This window comes from Castanea sativa, chromosome 5 (genome assembly GCF_040712315.1).
Source record: "Castanea sativa cultivar Marrone di Chiusa Pesio chromosome 5, ASM4071231v1".
Classification (NCBI taxonomy): Eukaryota; Viridiplantae; Streptophyta; class Magnoliopsida; order Fagales; family Fagaceae; genus Castanea; species Castanea sativa.
Window position 1 is genome coordinate 42,812,636 of NC_134017.1, and position 17,979 is coordinate 42,830,614.

The 17,979-nt window shown below is 33.8% G+C and overlaps 1 protein-coding gene across 1 annotated transcript; it reads left to right on the forward strand.

Moving 5' to 3' along the window:
- The first annotated feature begins 13,370 nt into the window (after window positions 1–13,370).
- LOC142634282 (trans-resveratrol di-O-methyltransferase-like) lies at window positions 13,371–17,252 on the forward strand. Its single transcript, XM_075808578.1, has 2 exons — window positions 13,371–14,326; window positions 16,715–17,252. The coding sequence occupies exons 1-2, from the start codon at window positions 13,550–13,552 to the stop codon at window positions 17,015–17,017; spliced, it is 1,080 nt and encodes a 359-aa protein (XP_075664693.1). The 5' UTR covers window positions 13,371–13,549; the 3' UTR covers window positions 17,018–17,252.
- The last annotated feature ends 727 nt before the right edge of the window (window positions 17,253–17,979 follow it).

Consider the following 17,979-nt stretch of genomic DNA (forward strand, 5'->3'; position numbering starts at 1 on the left):
CTTTTCAGTTTCACTTGATCTTCATACACTTGTCTTGGAGTCAACGGTACAAGAGTAATGGTTTTATTATCTTTAACAAAAGAGTACCTATTCTTGAACCCATCATGATTGACCTTCCTGTCAAACTGCCATGGCCTGCCTAATAAAATATGACCCGCTTGCATTAGAACAACATCACAAAGTACTTCATCCTTGTACCTCCCAATTGAAAAAGAAACCAGCACTTGCTTATTTAACTTAACTTCTCCATAATCATTCAACCACAGCTCCCCCCATCTATAATCATACTACATACCTTGTTGTTGACGTGGCATCTAGTGTGAAAAATGTTCTCCCTTTGTTGTTCCATGTCATCCTCTTTGACTTGGGCACTTAAAGCACGCCTAGCCACAAGTGACTCACCCTCCACTGGATACTCCACTTCCTCATCACAAGCATCCTCAAGTGATGGAATCTGGTCATCATCTTCCTTGCTTTCAGTTTCCCCCTTTCCATCAATACGTGCAATCATGGTCCTCTTATTTGGGCATTATGAAGCAATATGACCTACTCCCAAATAATGAAAACACTTAATATCATGATTACGAGTCTGGGATTCATTTTTACCTTTGTTGATACTGGGAGCTTCATCTCTCCTCTTTTGTGGTTCGGATTTGGACTTGAAAACAGTCCCTTCGTCTTTCCTCCCATTTGACCTCCAAGAAGTAGAGGAGCCCGAATTTTGAAATGACCGAGTTCCTTTCCTTTTAAGCTATCGTTCCACCTTTATTGCCATGTGCACCATGTCCTCCAACTCCACGTAGTGTTGCAACTCCACCACGTTGGCAATGTCACGATTCAGCCCATTTAGAAACCTTGCCATGGTAGCTTCTCTATCCTCCTCTACATTTGCCCGAATCATGGCAATCTCCATCTCCTTGTGGTAGTCATCCACGCTCCTATAGCCTTGAGTAAGACTCTGTAATTTCTGATACAAGTCCCTATAGTAGTGACTAGGAACAAACCGCCTCCTCATGATTGCCTTCATTTCCTTCCAACTCTCAATAGGTCTCTCACGGTTTCTCCTTCTGTTCATCACAAGTTGATCCCACCATATAATAGCATAGTCAGTAAACTCAATGACAGCGAGTTTTACCTTTTTCTCCTCAGAGTAGTTGTGGCACTCAAAGATTAATTCCACCTTCTTCTCCCACTCCAAGTATGCTTCTGGATCATTTTTCCCTTGGAATGTGGGTATCTTCATTTTTATGTTTCCTAGGTTCCTGTCAGTCCTATCTTGCCATCTTGGATTTCTTCGGAAACCTCTACCACGTCTTTCTCTCCTTGGCACAAACCTGCCCTCATTGTTTAATGAAGCTTGATCTTCTTCATCTTCAAACTCATCCTCGTGGTAGTCATCAGAATCATTCATGTGAGTACGCATTTCTTGCCTTCTAGCGTTAGGGCCTCTTTGGGGACGCTCCTCACGCAAAGTAGCAATAACAGTGTCTTGCCTATTCATTCGATCCTGAATCTCATTAAACACCACGTTCATACGTTCAAATTGTTGTTGCATAGCTTGTAAAATGATGGACGACTCCTCCCCTCCTTCCCTATTTGATGTTTCACACCTGAAAGACATACTTTTGAAACAACAGAGAATTGTTAGAAATAATTCTTCACAACACTCCCTCACGTGTTTGCACTCAAATTATGTCACTCCCACTCGTGCTTCACTCTTAAATTGGCTTTTTCCCAATATTAGTCTCACACTCTCTTGCCTTTTTCCACTCGTAACTTCGCCTTTTCAGTTCTTCATTAAACTAATAAACTTGATCAAGAAATTCAACTTGTAGTGTAAAAACAAATACCAACGGCAAGAAAATATGACAGAAACACTAAATCAAAGGAAGAGGACAAAAGAAAATGATATTCTGGTCTGAGAGAATTGAAACTACAAACAAAATTTTTTTTTTTTTTCAGATGTCTTTTTTTTCACGTTTTTTTTTTTTTTTTGGAACTGGGTGCACGATTTTAACCTAGTGCACTTCAACAAAAACAAAAAAATAAGAACGATGAATGAAGAACACAAAAGAAACAAGAAAGGATGATAACAGGAAACAAAAGATAAAGGGATAGGAAACTGATTTTAGAACCTGTGCTCTGATACCAAATGATGCGAACCTCAATCGACACACTTTGAGACCCAACAAAAATATTGGAATACTTGCCCAAGAAAACTAGAATTCAGATTTTTGATAGAAACCCTGACCCAACGTTTATAAACGAAACGCAAACCAAAGGTATAAGTTGACCTTGACCCAATGATTATAAAGAATCACGAACCAAAGGTATAAAGTTTGAACGCCACAAGGAAAAATCCTTGATAAGTTCACAGTTCTTGAAGAACTAAAAGAAGAGCAAAGCCTCACCTTTTCTGATTTTTTTTCAATAATATTCTGAAAAACGTTTACAGACTTCAAGGCCTATTTAAGGACTCCACAAAACTTGACAGACAAGAAAATATATTCTAAAATAACTCCTAATTGATACCTTACCATATCAGGAATCAAGTTTGACCTAAAAAGCATTAAATGCACCTAAAAACAAGGAAAATACCTAAAAAAATGTACTAAATAATAAAACTCTAAATAAAAGTTGATTTGGTCTGAAATTAGCAGATCCAAAATAGGAAAAAATCTGTCTTAACTGATATAGAGCTGGAAAGTCAATCAGCCATTAATTCATGCCATAAATCACTCCCAATTAAGCCAGATCAGCCCTAAATAGCTTGAATTAAATTTATTACACTTTCATCTTCCTTTGGGCCAAGCTTGGAATGTCCTGCGTTAGAATCAGCCTAAATCTATTGAATCAGCCCATTAAGTGCTTCTTGGATCTTGCTCTTGTAATAGGCCCAACTGGAACATGCAATGGATCCTTGAATGCTTGTTGATTCTCATCAGGTTATGCACAAATTGATAGTCAATTTCAAACTTTAGGTGAAGTGCATATGCTTTTTTCAATACAATGAGGAAGGTAGGGGTGGCAAAATGCGACACGACCTACGAACCCGCCCGACTAACTTGTTTATAAATATGTCATGGAATGAGGCTAAACGGGTTCGGATTATATTCGGGTTGACACGGCTAATCCATTATTATACGGGTCGTATTCGTGTTTAACATGTGAACCTGTTTGACCCGATTAACTTATAAAGGTAATTTTACCAGTTTACCCTTATAAACCTAGGTATATAAGCTTTCCTATTCCCATATTCTCCTCCCTCACTACCAGATCTCAGTCAAGCTTCTCTCACTCTTAACTCTTCATTTTTATCATCAGCCTTAACTCTCTGACTCTTCCTCTTATCCTCAAAACTCCAACCACTCCTCTTTCTTCTCTACAGATTCTACATTATTTAAAATCAAAACTCTAGCCATCCCCATGTCTCTCAACCCTCTACTCTATCTTCCCTTCAAATCCCTAGCCGCCTCCACTACTATCTCTTCTCCTTAAAACTGTAGCTGCCTCTCTACTCTCTCTTCTCCTTCATGGGGTTCACAGCTTCACCAGTTCACCTCTTTCTTCAACTTTCAACTAACGAATCCACTAGCAAGGTATATGAACAACATCTATTTCTCACACTCATTTACAATTTTACACACCACTTTTGCACACAAAAAAAAAAAAGAAAAAAAAAAGAAGAAGTTACTTTTCCAAGTTGAAAATCATGAATTATTTTAGTTAAAAAAAAAAACATAGTGAACGGTTCTATCGTGCCAAAAGCTCAAGCCTTAGATATTAGATTTTTCATTGCTAGATCAGCTTGCTTAGGAAGAGAACTGAAATGGGAGGGGAGATTTGCTTGGTTCTATTTTTTGTAAGAGAGATTGAGAAGTGAGATTCTCATAAAGGAAAAACAAAAAAGTGACAGAAAAGCGGGGAGAGAGATGAACTGAAAAGGTTAAAGAGAGTTGTGGTGTGTTTGTGTTTTGGGGAAGAGACTAGAGCATGAGATATTTTATATTTGTCAAACAAAAAAATTCCACAGCCACACACCAGTTTCTCATCACATGACTTTCTCTTGTTTTTTTAGATGAATACCTGCCACAGTTCAAACTTTAACGTATTTTTGTTTTATTTTTGTGAAATAAATTTTTTTGTGTTAAACTATCATGTTGTTTGTTCAGTACTAATATTAGATCCGTTTTTTTTTAAATGTTGATTATAAAATAATTGGGTCTTGCTCTATGTCTATGATTACTTTTCTAGTTTTTTTTTCCTCTTAAAATAAAATAATTGAAGATGCGTTTGGATTTTTTTTTTTGGGTTAATAACCATACTGTTAACTATTTAGTACTAATAATAGATTTTTTTTTTTTGTTGATTTTAAAATTATTTGTCATGCTTTATGATTTCTTTTCAAGTTTATTTGTTTTTGTCATCTTAGAATTACTAATTTTCTACATAATAATTTCTCTTTAAATTTTTCTAGATGGAAAATGATGAAATGCAGCTTATTGACACTAAAAATTAAGGTGAAGACATTGACTTAAGAGATAAACTTGATGAATTGGCTGAACTTCCTCTGCCAAAGAAGTCTAAGTCTGAGACTAAGACAAATAATAAAGACAACAAAAAGAGGAGGATTTCAAGTGTTTGGCATTTCTGTCATATGCTTCCTACAAAAGATGGAGAAAAGCCTATTTCCAAATGCAAAAAGTGTGGAAAGGAATATATTGATGTTGGAGTATATGGTGTTGGAAATTTGAAGTTACATTTGAATGTATGCTGAAGATATAATGATGAATATCAATAAGAATGAGCACAAGGAAGACACCACTTGAATGGAACTCTCAATCTCTTCTAATACATTCTCTTAATTTAGATGTTTTTTAGTTTTTGATCTGGCACTTGGACGGTTGGATTTAAATTTTGTCATCATGTGTATTTTGATATGCCATGTAATCCTTTTAGTTTTTTTAATCTTAAATTGTGATTTCTTTTAGTTTTTGATATGGCACTTGGATGCCATGTAATAATTTTGTTTATATATATATATATATATATTAATTACTATGGAACTTTGACATTATTATTGAATCTGATAGTATGGATTGGCACCTTTTGGACTAGTAATTTGATTTTGATGGTAGAAAAGAATTATTTGGTTTTGTTATTATTATTAGATTTATGATTGTAAGTTGTAACGGAATGTTTATTACTTGATTTATGGTAATAATATAATTTTAGATATATGAGACTCTTTTTTTTTAGAAGAGATATATGAGAATTGATAATAGGTTATTTGGGTTAGGTATTAACCTATTAATTAAACAGGTTATTCAGGTTAGTTATAACCCATTAATTAAACAGGTTAATAAATAGGTCATTTGTGTCGACTCTAACATGACCTACTAATTAAACGGGTTAAATGTGTCATGTCAGGTTACCCGTTTAATAAACAGGTCGTGTTAGGGTTGAGAAATCCTGACCCATTTACTAAACGGGTCGAGTTTGTGTTGACCCATATAACATAATACTCACAACTTAACCTGACACGAACCCGACACGTAAACACAAATTGCCACCCCAAGAGGAAGGACACAATTTTAGAGAATGATTATACTTTTGGTTGTATTATTTATGGTTAACCTAAATAAATTAGGCCATGTTTTCATTGTCTTGATGGAGAAAATGACTAATTGCAGTTAGTTTTACACGCTTTGAGTGATGAAGAATGCGTGAAGGTACTGAAAAAATGCCGAGAAGCTATTTCAAATGAAGGAAAGGAGAAAAAAGTGATCATCATAGACATAGTGATTGACTAGAAGAGAGATGAGCATGAAATTATGAGCACAAAACTCTTTTTTGACATGTTGATGATGGTTGTGGTTACTAGAAGAGAGAGACATGAGAGGGAATGGGAAAAACTCTTCTTGGAGGCAGGTTTCAGTCACTGCAAGATAAAACCCTTGTTTGGTTTAAGGTCGTCCCTTATTGAGGTTTATCCTTAGCAGCAATAATGTGTTGTAATATGATTTTATGATCATTGAATATATCATGTACTGTAAGCCTGAATGCCATGTGGATTAGTGTCAGCCAGGGAATTGCAGTTGTGTTAATCTTGAAATTGCGTAGTCTTAAAACTTGCTTCAATAACTAAACCTATGAAATTTGTGTAAAGAAAAGAGTACTGTAGTCAATTCTTATGTGTTGGACAACCCTACCCATGCCCATGACAAAAAATTTCCTATCTAATTATGGCAACAATAATGGGCCAACTCTCCATGGCGAAAATACATATAAGACCAAGCAGCTTGACTGAGATGTACAAAAAGCTTTGAAATACATCTGCATTAAAAAACGATCTATTTATGGCGAGGGGATGGACGAGTGAGTTGTTTTAAATTTAGTGTTAGTTTGGATAACGTTTCTATCTTGTGTTGGCGTTTGGCTGAAAAAATGGGAAAATTATTAGGTATTCCTGAAATACCATAAATGTGTACTCCCTCCTCTCACATGAATGGTGGGTCCTACCACTTTGGGAGTACACAATAATTTTCCGGAAAAATGTGGGTCCTATGACACTGTTCACATACCCACAAAAGTCATTTAAACACAAATTTCAAAATAAATTTGGGCCTCACTGTACTATTTACACATTTAAAAATTATTTTGCTACAGTATTTTCAGTTTTCAATTTTTAGCAAATAAGCGGTATCCAAACACACCCCAATGTCATTTTTTATCCAAAAAAAGAAGGTTCAATGTCATTTGGATAAACACATCTTTAGCTAAATTTGCAAATTAGTTAGGCAAGCTTGACGTAAGACAATAAGTCATATTAACAATCACAAAAAAATTGGTAAAATATATGTATCTTGGTATTAAGGGTTGTAAAATACTCAAATTGCTATTTTACAACCTCAAAAACGTTTAAAAAAAAAAATCTTTTTTTTTTATCTTGGTGTGTAAGCCCAAAATTTTTTACAACCATACTATAGTGAATTCTTACTTATATGAATTATAGCAAGTTGTTATAAATTATTTATTATAAAATATTGTCTCTCTCCTATTTCTTCTTTTCTCATATGCTCTCTCCTCTCTCTGTTTCCTTTTGACTCTTGCTCTTTCTCCTCCTTTTCTATCTCATCCCTCTACAATCGATTTGGGTTTTTCAAGTCTTAGATAGCAAAACTTTTTTATTTAGTAGAAAAAAAAAAAGAGAGGATAGTAGAAAATTATGTTTGCATAAATTTACTTTCATGCACTTATGACATGATATATTTTTTTTTATAGTTTATAATTATAAGAAAAAAAAACTAAACATTTAATGTTAAAAATAAAAACCAACTTAATATAAGGGTAATTTTTCATTTAAGCTTACTTTCTGTTGGAGGCGTTTTTCATTCGTTGCCCACATGATGTTCGGGGAGTCAAGACCGAGACTCGACTTTAGGCTTAAAACATAACCCAAAGGCTATTGGTGAAGTGTAAAAGGCCCATTTTGCTCAAAGCCTAGGTTGCATCCAACAAATATTACAATAAGGCCCCAAAATATCTCATTCAAAGCAAGGTTTTCAACCCGGACCGTTCATTAAACTGTAAAAGGAAGAGGTTCAAGGTTTTTAAGGTCGAATCGAGGTTGAACCGGGGTCGAACCGTAATGATGTCATAATTAATTTAAATATAAATAAATATATTAAATTAGTATAAATAGAAAAATTAAATTAAATAACCTAATTAAATATAAAAATCTATCTTTCAAATATTTTTTTTCATATCATAACTTTCACAGTTATGTTACAAAACCATACATAAGTTTTTGCACGTGTAATGGGAATGCTTTTTGGGCTAAACAAAGAAACATTGGGCCTTGTGATTTAACTTAAAAGAAAACCGAAGTTGTTGTAATTGTTAGGTTCTTTGGGCCCAACATAAATAGCCCATTAGACATTAGTTGTGAATTGATGTGAAGATACAATTGAAGCCTTCATTCTTCTTCGACAGTACACTAACTAGCACAGCACATGGAGTCTCTTGTTTTGGTGGGCGGACAGACCAATAAAGCAAATAAAGAAGAATAAAGAGTATTAAAGGGGGAATGTGCGTATTAACGGTGTAGATGGCATCAATGTAGTAAGTTAGGCAACGTACGAAAGTATAAAGGAAACTAACAACTCGAGTTTTTGAAACTTGAGATCCACATTAAAACTCGAGTCTCCAAGACTCGCTTTGCGAGTTTGTGCTGGAGGAGGTGGACAGAAAATGCCACATAGATCTCGAGTCTCTGAGACTCGAGTTCTAAGAAGCAAAACCATTCTGCACTTGAGCAACAATAGAACTGAAGACGACGAAGAACAGGCCTGAAGAAGAACCAACGATTTGACGACGAAGAGGAAGAACAGGCGACGAAGAACAAAGGAGACAGACAACGAAGAATAGAGGAGACAGACAACGAAGAACAAATCTGAGATGCGTTGTCTCTGCCGATGGGTTTGCCGATGGGTTTGCTGATGGGTTTGCCGATGGGTTTTCTGATGTCTGCGCTTGTCTCCGCCGATGGGTTTGCCGATCGGGTTTCTAATGTCTGTGCTTGTCTCCGCCGATGGGTTTGCCGATCTGGTTTCTGATTTCTGCGCTTGTCTCAGGTTGGGGTTTGTATGTTTAGGTGTGAAAGTGTTCTGGAGATGGGAGGGCGAAGTGAAAATGATGACAAATCGAGTTTTTGAAACTCGATTTCAACCTAAAGCAAATCGAGTTTCAGAAACTCGATTTCAACGTGGTTCCACGTGGATTTTTCTTCCACATCAGCTACCACCACTTACAAATCGAGACTTAAAAACTCGAGTTTTATCTTGGAACTCGAGTTTTAGACACTCGAGATGCTAGTTTTCAACATTGTTTTGAAACGTGGCAACTAACTAAATTTTTTAATATTTAATGTTATTTTAAAAAAAAATTCGAGTATTAAATGAAAGTGCTCAACTTCCAAGAATGCGTTGGCAGCACCTCCTCCACGCAAAGTGCTTCAAAGCTAACATTTTACAGCTCAAACTTCTCTTAACTTCTTTCTTTGAAAGTTTCAGATGCAGTGCTCAAGAGACCTCACGTGAATTTCTATTCTTCTCTTCACTTGAGCATCCTCCACCGTCTGCTTGTGAATTTCTGATCTTTTCTTCCTTCTTCCCTTTTTTTTTTGTCAACAACTTCTTTCATTTTCTCTATCTCATGTTGCCCGCTCTTCTCTATCACTTGGGAAAAAAGATCCAAACTTTATGGAGAGACACGATATGGAAGATCTGAGAGCGGAAAGAGAAAGAATGCAAAGAGTAATAGAGAGACACCTAAGAAGAAGGAGGTTCAACAATTTAAAATTTTTTTTTTAATGCTTTGATTTGAACCGTGAAAACCGTGGGTGGTTTTTAAAAGTAAAATTTATCTTAAAAAAATATTAATTAACAATAATAACAAAATAAATAAATAATTAAATAAATAGTAAATATGGATATATTTTATATTATTAAAATAAATAAATAAAAATAACCAATTCATAACTACTAAAAAATTTACAAATTAGTAGAGTAAAAATATGATTAGTGTTACTTAAAAAATATAATGAGTAAATGTTTGAAATTATTTTTTATGATTGATGACATGTCAATTTGTAAGATATAAGTAGTAAAATTTGTAATATCTTTAATATCATTCAAAGATAAAATGCTGTTAAAAGTATCATAAATAGTAAAAATTGTGTAAATAACGATATAAAAAAATAGTGAAATAGGAGCAAGTTGCACGTAGACAAGACAAAAGTAATGATTTGGTCATTTTCAACAAGTAGAAGTTTTTATTTATTATTTTTTTTTTTCCTTCATGTGACTACTAATACAACAACAAAAAATTTAGGAGTCAGAGGGGCAAGTGCCCCCCTCTGGCTCCGCCATTGGTTTTTAGAACCATGAGCTCTAACTGCGGTTCCTACGGGTTCTTGTTTTTTTCTCATAGAGTGATTCTTGAGGTTAAAAGAACCTAAAAAATGAGCGGTTCAAGATTTTTCTGATCGGACTGTACGGTCCAGTTCGGGTTTCAAAACCTTGCTTCAAATATAAGCTAGCACAAAGGAGGACCCATCACCACAAGTGCCCACAACAAGTACTTAAATAATATTCTAGTGGGAAGTAAGAGAAACATCTAACGGTAGATGTTTGGAAAATCAATATTTGCATAGTAAAAATTATGCATTTATTCCGTAGTTGGTTAATATAAAAGTGGGCGCATTATAACAAGTATACAAGAGGAAAAACAGTCCAGTAATGAATATGACATACCTTCAATGATAGACGTCTGACAGGTTAATAAGTGTGTTTACATGGTAAAAATCATACGTTTTCCTTATCATTATTAAGTCAACATAAGGGAAAACATCTATAGTATTCAAAACATTATGGTTTTCATCATCATAATAATAAATAAGGATTAAAAACTTCATATAGTTACAAGTAAAAGAGGAAAAAATAGGATGGAATGAAGGGAGAGAGAGATTCCAACTCAGTGCAGTACATATTGAACTAAGATTTTTGGAATATCTATATGTGGGGCATGAATGATGTAGTGTAGGCTATTTTTGAGTGAGTGGGTATTTAAGCTTGTGGTGGTGTGATGGAGTTATGTTGAGGCTAAGGCTTTAATGGGTAAAGAGTTGTTTGTGACTGATTAGGAAACATTTATGGGCTGTGAATATGCAGAAAAAGAAAGAGAATATTTGAAGCTAAATGAATGTGGGCTAAGGGGAATGATTTATGAGCTTGGGGAGAGTTAAACTACAAGCAAAGTGACAAGAAAATCAGAAATTTCAGATTGGTTGGTTGGTGTCTATTTTAAGGTGTTGGGATTTTCTAAGAAGATGGAATGTGATGTTTATGGGTAAGTGTATATGAGCATTTATGGACTAAAGGCTAGTTTCCGAACTAAGGGACTGACTTATGGGCTGAAAATAGCACGATAGATGAGGAATGTTATGATAAGATTTGCTGTCTTCCATGAGTTGATGGTAGTTTCATTTTATAGTGAAGCTGCTAAAGTCTAAAAATGTAGGACTGATTAGGGGCAAGACAATAGACTTAATTATTCTAGGATTTGGCCTAAAATGGGAGATTTTCTTTTGGGGCTGTTTTGCTTCTTTGGGTAATGTCACACATGGGTAAAAATCAGCATAACTTTGCATTAAATTCTAAGAATTAGGAGATTGTGTCTTGCCAATGGGATTAAGGAGGAATCCTAATGCTATAACTGAGATTTAGACCCTAGGAAGTAGGATTCAACACCCTAAACCATGTGTCAAAGTTTAAGTCTACTTCAGAGGGTTCCACTAAAGATCCTTTTGCCTTCCAAATCACATGTTTCCAAATTTTCTCCTTTAGGATTCATGGGCTTGGTTCATGAACCAATTACATACATTTTTAGTAATAAAATAAACTACTTGGTCGAGGATTTCATGAGTTTGGAGGTCTTGGTTATGGCTTCCTTGAATTGTGACTCAAACTTGGGGAAGAAGGGTATTTATTGCCCATTAGCCTTTAGGTATCAGCCTCTGGTACTTTTCATGTCAGAGTTGGTAGTGGGACAGGCGGCCATCTCCTAATTTAGTTTGGGAGCTTAGTTGCTTCTTGAGGTGACCTCCAGTGGAAGGTAGAACTGAATGAAGTACTTCAACGGGGTCAGTTTGCACACATAGACTGCTTTGGCTGAGATTTCATGTTGAGCTTGGCCATGAGAGCTGAGTATTTTGGTGGGCCATTGACTTGGTGGTGCTCTTCACTTGGGTCTATCCTTCTGCTTTCTCATTGTGAGCCCTACAAAATGGAAAAAGCTACCATATATTGTCATGGATTTTTATTTCACATGGCCTTTAGTTGTTCGTAGAAATAAAATGAATCCACGAGCTTTAATAAATATTTATGATAAGTTTTGGGTATTAATTTTCATGGGCTTTAAATAACAACTTGTATAGTTTATTATAATTTTGCTGTGGATTATTTTGTAAATGATATTTTCTTTTGGGCTTTTAAATAATGACCTCTAATATTTCTTGAAAATAATATTTACCATGGGTTTTAAATAAAGGCAATATCCATGGATTTTAAATAAAATATGGTAACAACTACTCTAGTGGAATAATGTGATATTCTCATATTTTTTCTATGAATAATCATAATAAAGTAAATAATTATCATGAGTTTTGGAAATAGATATTAAGAATGTATAAGGTAAATAGTGACCATGGGTTCTTATATAAATTCCATGAGTTTATATTATGGTTGAAATAAATAAATGTCATAGGTTTAAAATAAATAACCATAACTTTCTATGGACTTTTATATTAATAATACAAATTCATAATTCTCCATGGGCTTGATATATGCTTGCCATAGGTTTTGAAAAAAATAAAGTGTTACATAACATAAATAGTTACCATGGGTTTATAATATGGTATGAATTAAATAAATATTATGGGATTAAAATAAATCATAAATTTCCATGAGTTTTTATATTAGTAACGCAAATTCATAATTATCTATGGGCTTGATATATGTTTGCCAATGGTTTTGGAAAAATGAATAGTATCACATAACATAAATGGTTCCCATGGGTTTTATAAGATAGATTTCATAGGTTTGTAATATTGTAATAATAGGTTTAAGAACGTAAAACATTGTTAATCATTGGACTTTAAGTGAAGTACTTATGATATGGTATTTTGCCAAGTATTGATAACTTTGAGTTTTTTACAAAATAGTGCTACGTAGTTAGTTTGGGTTTTTAATAGTACCAACGTAAGTTGAGTTTTTGATATTGCCAATGAGAATTGAGTTTTAAATATTATCAAACATATGTAACCTTGGGCTTTAAAAAAAATGTGATGTGTAAATTGGGCTCATAGGACTAGTTTTGAGCTCAGCTAAATAATGATACTAAAAATAATAAGATATGAAATATTTGTAGTTAACATAATAACATGGCAAAAAATATTTGAAAAAACCCAATAACTTATTAGTAGTATTTAAAAATAAATAAGTGGTATTTAAATAAAATTAGGTGTAAAAATAAAATAAAATACCATAACACTTTCTTTTCATAATAAACCAACACCCCCCCCCCCCAAAAAAAGGTGAGCCCAAGGGATAATCCTCACCAAAATCACCCTAAAACATTTTAACTATTCAAAATACTGTAAAAGTAAATGTTAACAAGCACGAAAAAACGCACACTACACTAGAAAGTCCGAACTTTCAGAGAGAAGTTAGGCATAAGTCAACTGCGCACTACATTGGCCCAACAAAAATATACAAGGTTAAAAGTCTATCCATGTGGCAGAATTTAGCAGGTATGGACTATTATTCACCTTTATCGGAACTCATGGGAAAATCTACTCTTCTTGGTTTCTGAAAATTTATGTGCAATCACACATTTCTTTCTTCAATATTTAATGTTATTTATTAGTTCCTGCTTTGAATTGTATTACTAGGACGAGTTCATCAGGGTCTAAGGCAGCTGCAAAATTATGGATCTAGTTCGTGGTCAGAGAGCAAGTGAGTTGTTTCAAGCTCAATCTCATTTGTATAAACATATATTTAACTTCATAGGTTCCATGTCACTTAAATGTGCCCTTCAGCTCGGCATACCAGAAATAATCCACAATCATGGGAAACCTATTACTCTACCTGAGTTGATTTCAGCGCTTCAAATTCATCCCACAAAAGCTGGTTTTGTGAACCCACTCATGCGCTTACTTGTGCACTCTGGTTTCTTTGTTACAACAAGAGTTCATATAAATCAACAAGAAGAAGAAGAAGAAGCATATGATCTCACACCTTCATCTAGGATCCTCCTCAAAGATAATGTCACCAACTTGTCACCATTTCTTCTGGCAATGCTTGACCCAGTTTTGGTTTCTCCATGGCACTTCTTGGAGAGTTGGTTTCGAGGGGACAAAGTCACACCATTTGAGAGCGCACATGGGATGGGCTTTTGGGACTATGCTGACCAAAACCCTGACTTTAATGATAGTTTCAATAAGGCAATGGCCAGTGATTCTGGAATGATGAACTTGGTTGTAAAAGACTGCAAGCCAGTTTTTGAGGGGTTGGATACACTGGTTGATGTTGGGGGTGGCACTGGGACATGCGCTAGGATCATTTCGGAGGCTTTCCCTCACTTGAAGTGCACAGTTTTGGAGCTTCCACATGTCGTAGCTAATTTGGCAGATAATTCGAACTTGAACTTTGTTGGAGGTGATATGTTTCAGTCTATCCCTTCCGCAGATGCCATTCTACTCAAGGTTTGCATTATTTAATCCTTCCACTACCATTCTCTCTGTCTCAAAATTTGGCTGGTTTTTCTGGAGCTTGATCTACACATGTCTTTCATGGATCCATAAATAAGTTTTGTGGAATAATCCTAGGTGGGGCTCTCGCAAAATAGTACGCTTGTGTGAGGAGTGATGTGATAGTGTTTTTGAAGTTGAAAAATACCCGCTTGTGTGAGATGGTGAGTTCATTTATTATGTATTTATGTGAGAGCGAGGGCGGTATTGGGTTTATCTGTGTTTGTTGTATTTGTATGTTAGTTTATGTTTATGATGCAGACCAAATATTGTCTCTGGAATTTCTTGATTAACTGGACAATCAAAAATCATGTCAAAGGGGTGTAATTTTATAATTTTGTACCTTAATACTTACTAAACTAATCACACACACTCTACACGATGAGGCTTTTTTTTTCTTTCTTTCTTTGAGTTTAATGTAATTTTTCAATTTGAATTTATTTATTATTAGTTTTTGATACAAGATAAAATTCTACTGTAGCCTAATTTAAATGTATATATGTGTGAAGCTCTCTCTTAGAGACTTGAACCGCGACCTTTACCCCTTACACCCCACAAGCACTTGTACTTGTGAAGTGACCATCACACCAAGAAAGTGCGGTGGTAATTTATCTATTATTACTAAGGTTGTATAGGAATGAATTTTTAAGAAATTAAAATTTAGGATTCGAAAATAAGTAAACGTTTAGGTTTAGTGTATGCTATTTTTTAAGAAAAAAAATGTATCAAACATGTGTGTGAGATATATTCATATAGAGAGTGTCCTAATTTTTAGGGAAAAAAAGTTTATCTGGTAGTTTTTTTTTAATTTTTTTGAATTACATTTTTAACCCTATTTTTTATTTTTTAAGAATAAGGATTATCTAATTAAATTAGAAGTATTTTAAACATTTTTTGAAGTCATAACTAACTTTCTGAATCTTCTTAATATATAGAGATTATTCACCACCTAAGCTAAATTTAGTTATTTCATTTTAACATATTTTATGTGGGTAATTTGATTTTTTAGCAAAATCGTAGAAAACTGGGCTGTATCTTTGTAATTTTTTTTTTAGAGAAGCTTGTTAGAAACCCTAAAAGGCTCCAATAATTAAATATGTACTATTCTAGACCGATTTCATCATACTGAAATAAAATACTTATATGAAAATTTCTCAAATTTTTGGTAGATATTCCAAGCTCCATTCCTTCAATTCTCAAATGTTTTGTTAAACAGAACTATATCTAGCCTTATTGCATTTCCGGTCTTCATTAGTTTATGTTTATGAGGTTTGTATGAGTGTTATTTTAAGAGTCTATGAGTTTGATTCCTGGATATACACACATTATTGGTCAAACCATGTTAGGTAATATTGTCTTGTGTGGACTTTTTTTCTTGTTCATAGACATGTGCTTTCTCAAATTCCAACAGCTCTCATGTTATGCACAAACTGATAGTCAATTTCAAACTTTAGGTGAAGTGATGATACAATGAGGAAGGGCACAATTTTAGAGAATGAGTATACTCTTGGTTGTCAGGGTCGGCTCAATAGGTGATGTAAATTGATGCAATCACTTAAGAGGCCCCCAAATAAAAGAAGGCTCCAATTTGTAAAAAAAATTATACATATAATATATTTATCTATATATTTTAATTAAAAAAAATTTAAGCACTTTTATTGGTCAATAAAATGTATTAAAAAGGGAAAAAACAAAAATAGTCAAATTTTAGCTAACAAAATTAAATTTAGGATGGACAACACATTTTCTATGCGCACTGTACAGCAGCACAAGTTGCACAGTTGCGCACTGCACACTACATAAGCTGCACAGCCCAGTGGCCCATAGTCATAGGATAACACGTTTTCTTACTTTATCAATTATTATAAATTATCATACTTATTAATAATTTGATGTGTATCATATCAACTCATTTGTATTATAGTGACACTAATTTATTGAACCATGTAATAAATTAATTTTTATTTAAAAAAGAAAGGTTAAGTGAATTAGCTATATTAAAATTAAAATTAACAAAATCTTATTTAAGGTCTACTATGTCACAAGAAATATTAAGTGGATTAGTTATATCATCAATTGAAAAAGAAATGTTAGAGGAACTTAAATACAAAAACTTAATTAGTTAATTTTGCATCTCAAAAAGCAAGAAAAATATAATTTAAATAAAAAAATGCAATATATATTATTTGATTAATATTTAAATATAAAAAGACCCCACTTAAAATTTTCACCTAAAACTCTCAAAGTTGTTGAGCTGGCTCTATTGGTTGTGTTATTTATGGTTAGCCTAAAAAAGTTGCATCATGTTTTCATTGTCTTGATGGTGAAAATAACTAATTGCAGTTGGTTTTACACGCTTTGAGTGATGAAGATTGCGTGAAGGTACTAAAAAAATGCCGAGAAGCTATTTCAAACAAAGGAAAAAAAAGAAAGGTGATCATCATAGACATAGTGATTGATGAGAAGAAAGACGAGCATGAAATTACAAGCGCAAAACTCTTTTTTGACATGTTGATGATGGTTGTGGTTACTAGAAGAGAGAGACATGAGAAGGAATTGGAAAAACTATTCTTGGAGGCTGGTTTTGGTCACTACAAGATAAAACCCTTATTTGGTTTAAGGTCCCTTATTGAGGTTTATCCTTAGTAGCAATTACGTGATGTTCATGTACTAAGATTTTCATGATCGTTGGATAAATCATATATTGTAAGCTAGGGAATTGAGGTATCGTCAGTCTTGAAATTGCGTAGTCTTAAAACTTTCTTTGATATTTAAAGATATGAAATTTGTGTCAAGAAAAGAGTGCTGTACGTAGTCAATTCTTATATTGTGTATTGTATTGCATTCTATTTACAGTATATGACTTGTGGTTTGCCTTGCATCCCACGTGCATTAAACATTCGAATTTCTATCTAGTAATCCTACATAAAAAAATTAAAATTAAAAAAAAAATTATAACATTTGAATTGATAAGCTTTTACTGGTTTTCATTTGTGTCAATCACTAACCTCATTTTTTTGCCATCAACAATTTGCCACCAATAGTAATTGTGAATTTTTTTCATTAATTTTTTTTTTTTGTTCTATAGACTATCTGTTCTCAGTGAGCAACTTTTTTGAGTTCTATAATCTTTATTGCTAATTGAAGTCCATAGATTCTATGCCTAACCAAAATCACCTGTTCTGTGCGCACGTTTGCTAATGAAAACTTTAATTATAATAGATTTAAAGCTAAATTTTTATCTTATCACCAGATTTTGTTGTAGGAATCTAAAAACATGTGATCCGATTTTCTGAGAAATTATGAGAAAACATGGTTCCAAACCAAATCGGACCCTGCTTGTCATGGTCAGAGGATAGCATACTTAATGTAATAAGCCATTTTTTAAAAAACTTTGATCCACACAGTCTCTCCAAATACTGTGGAAGAAGTTCTGCGGTCAGATTCTCAATTTCTATACGCGACGGTATAGATAAGTCTGTGTCTTATGAATGCCTTCATGTCACAAAAAAAATACTGAATGTGAACTAGGTTAATTAGAAAATAAGTTCTTATTTATCCTCTTTCTCTATAATAAAAAATAAAAAAAAATTCTTATTTATCCCGGT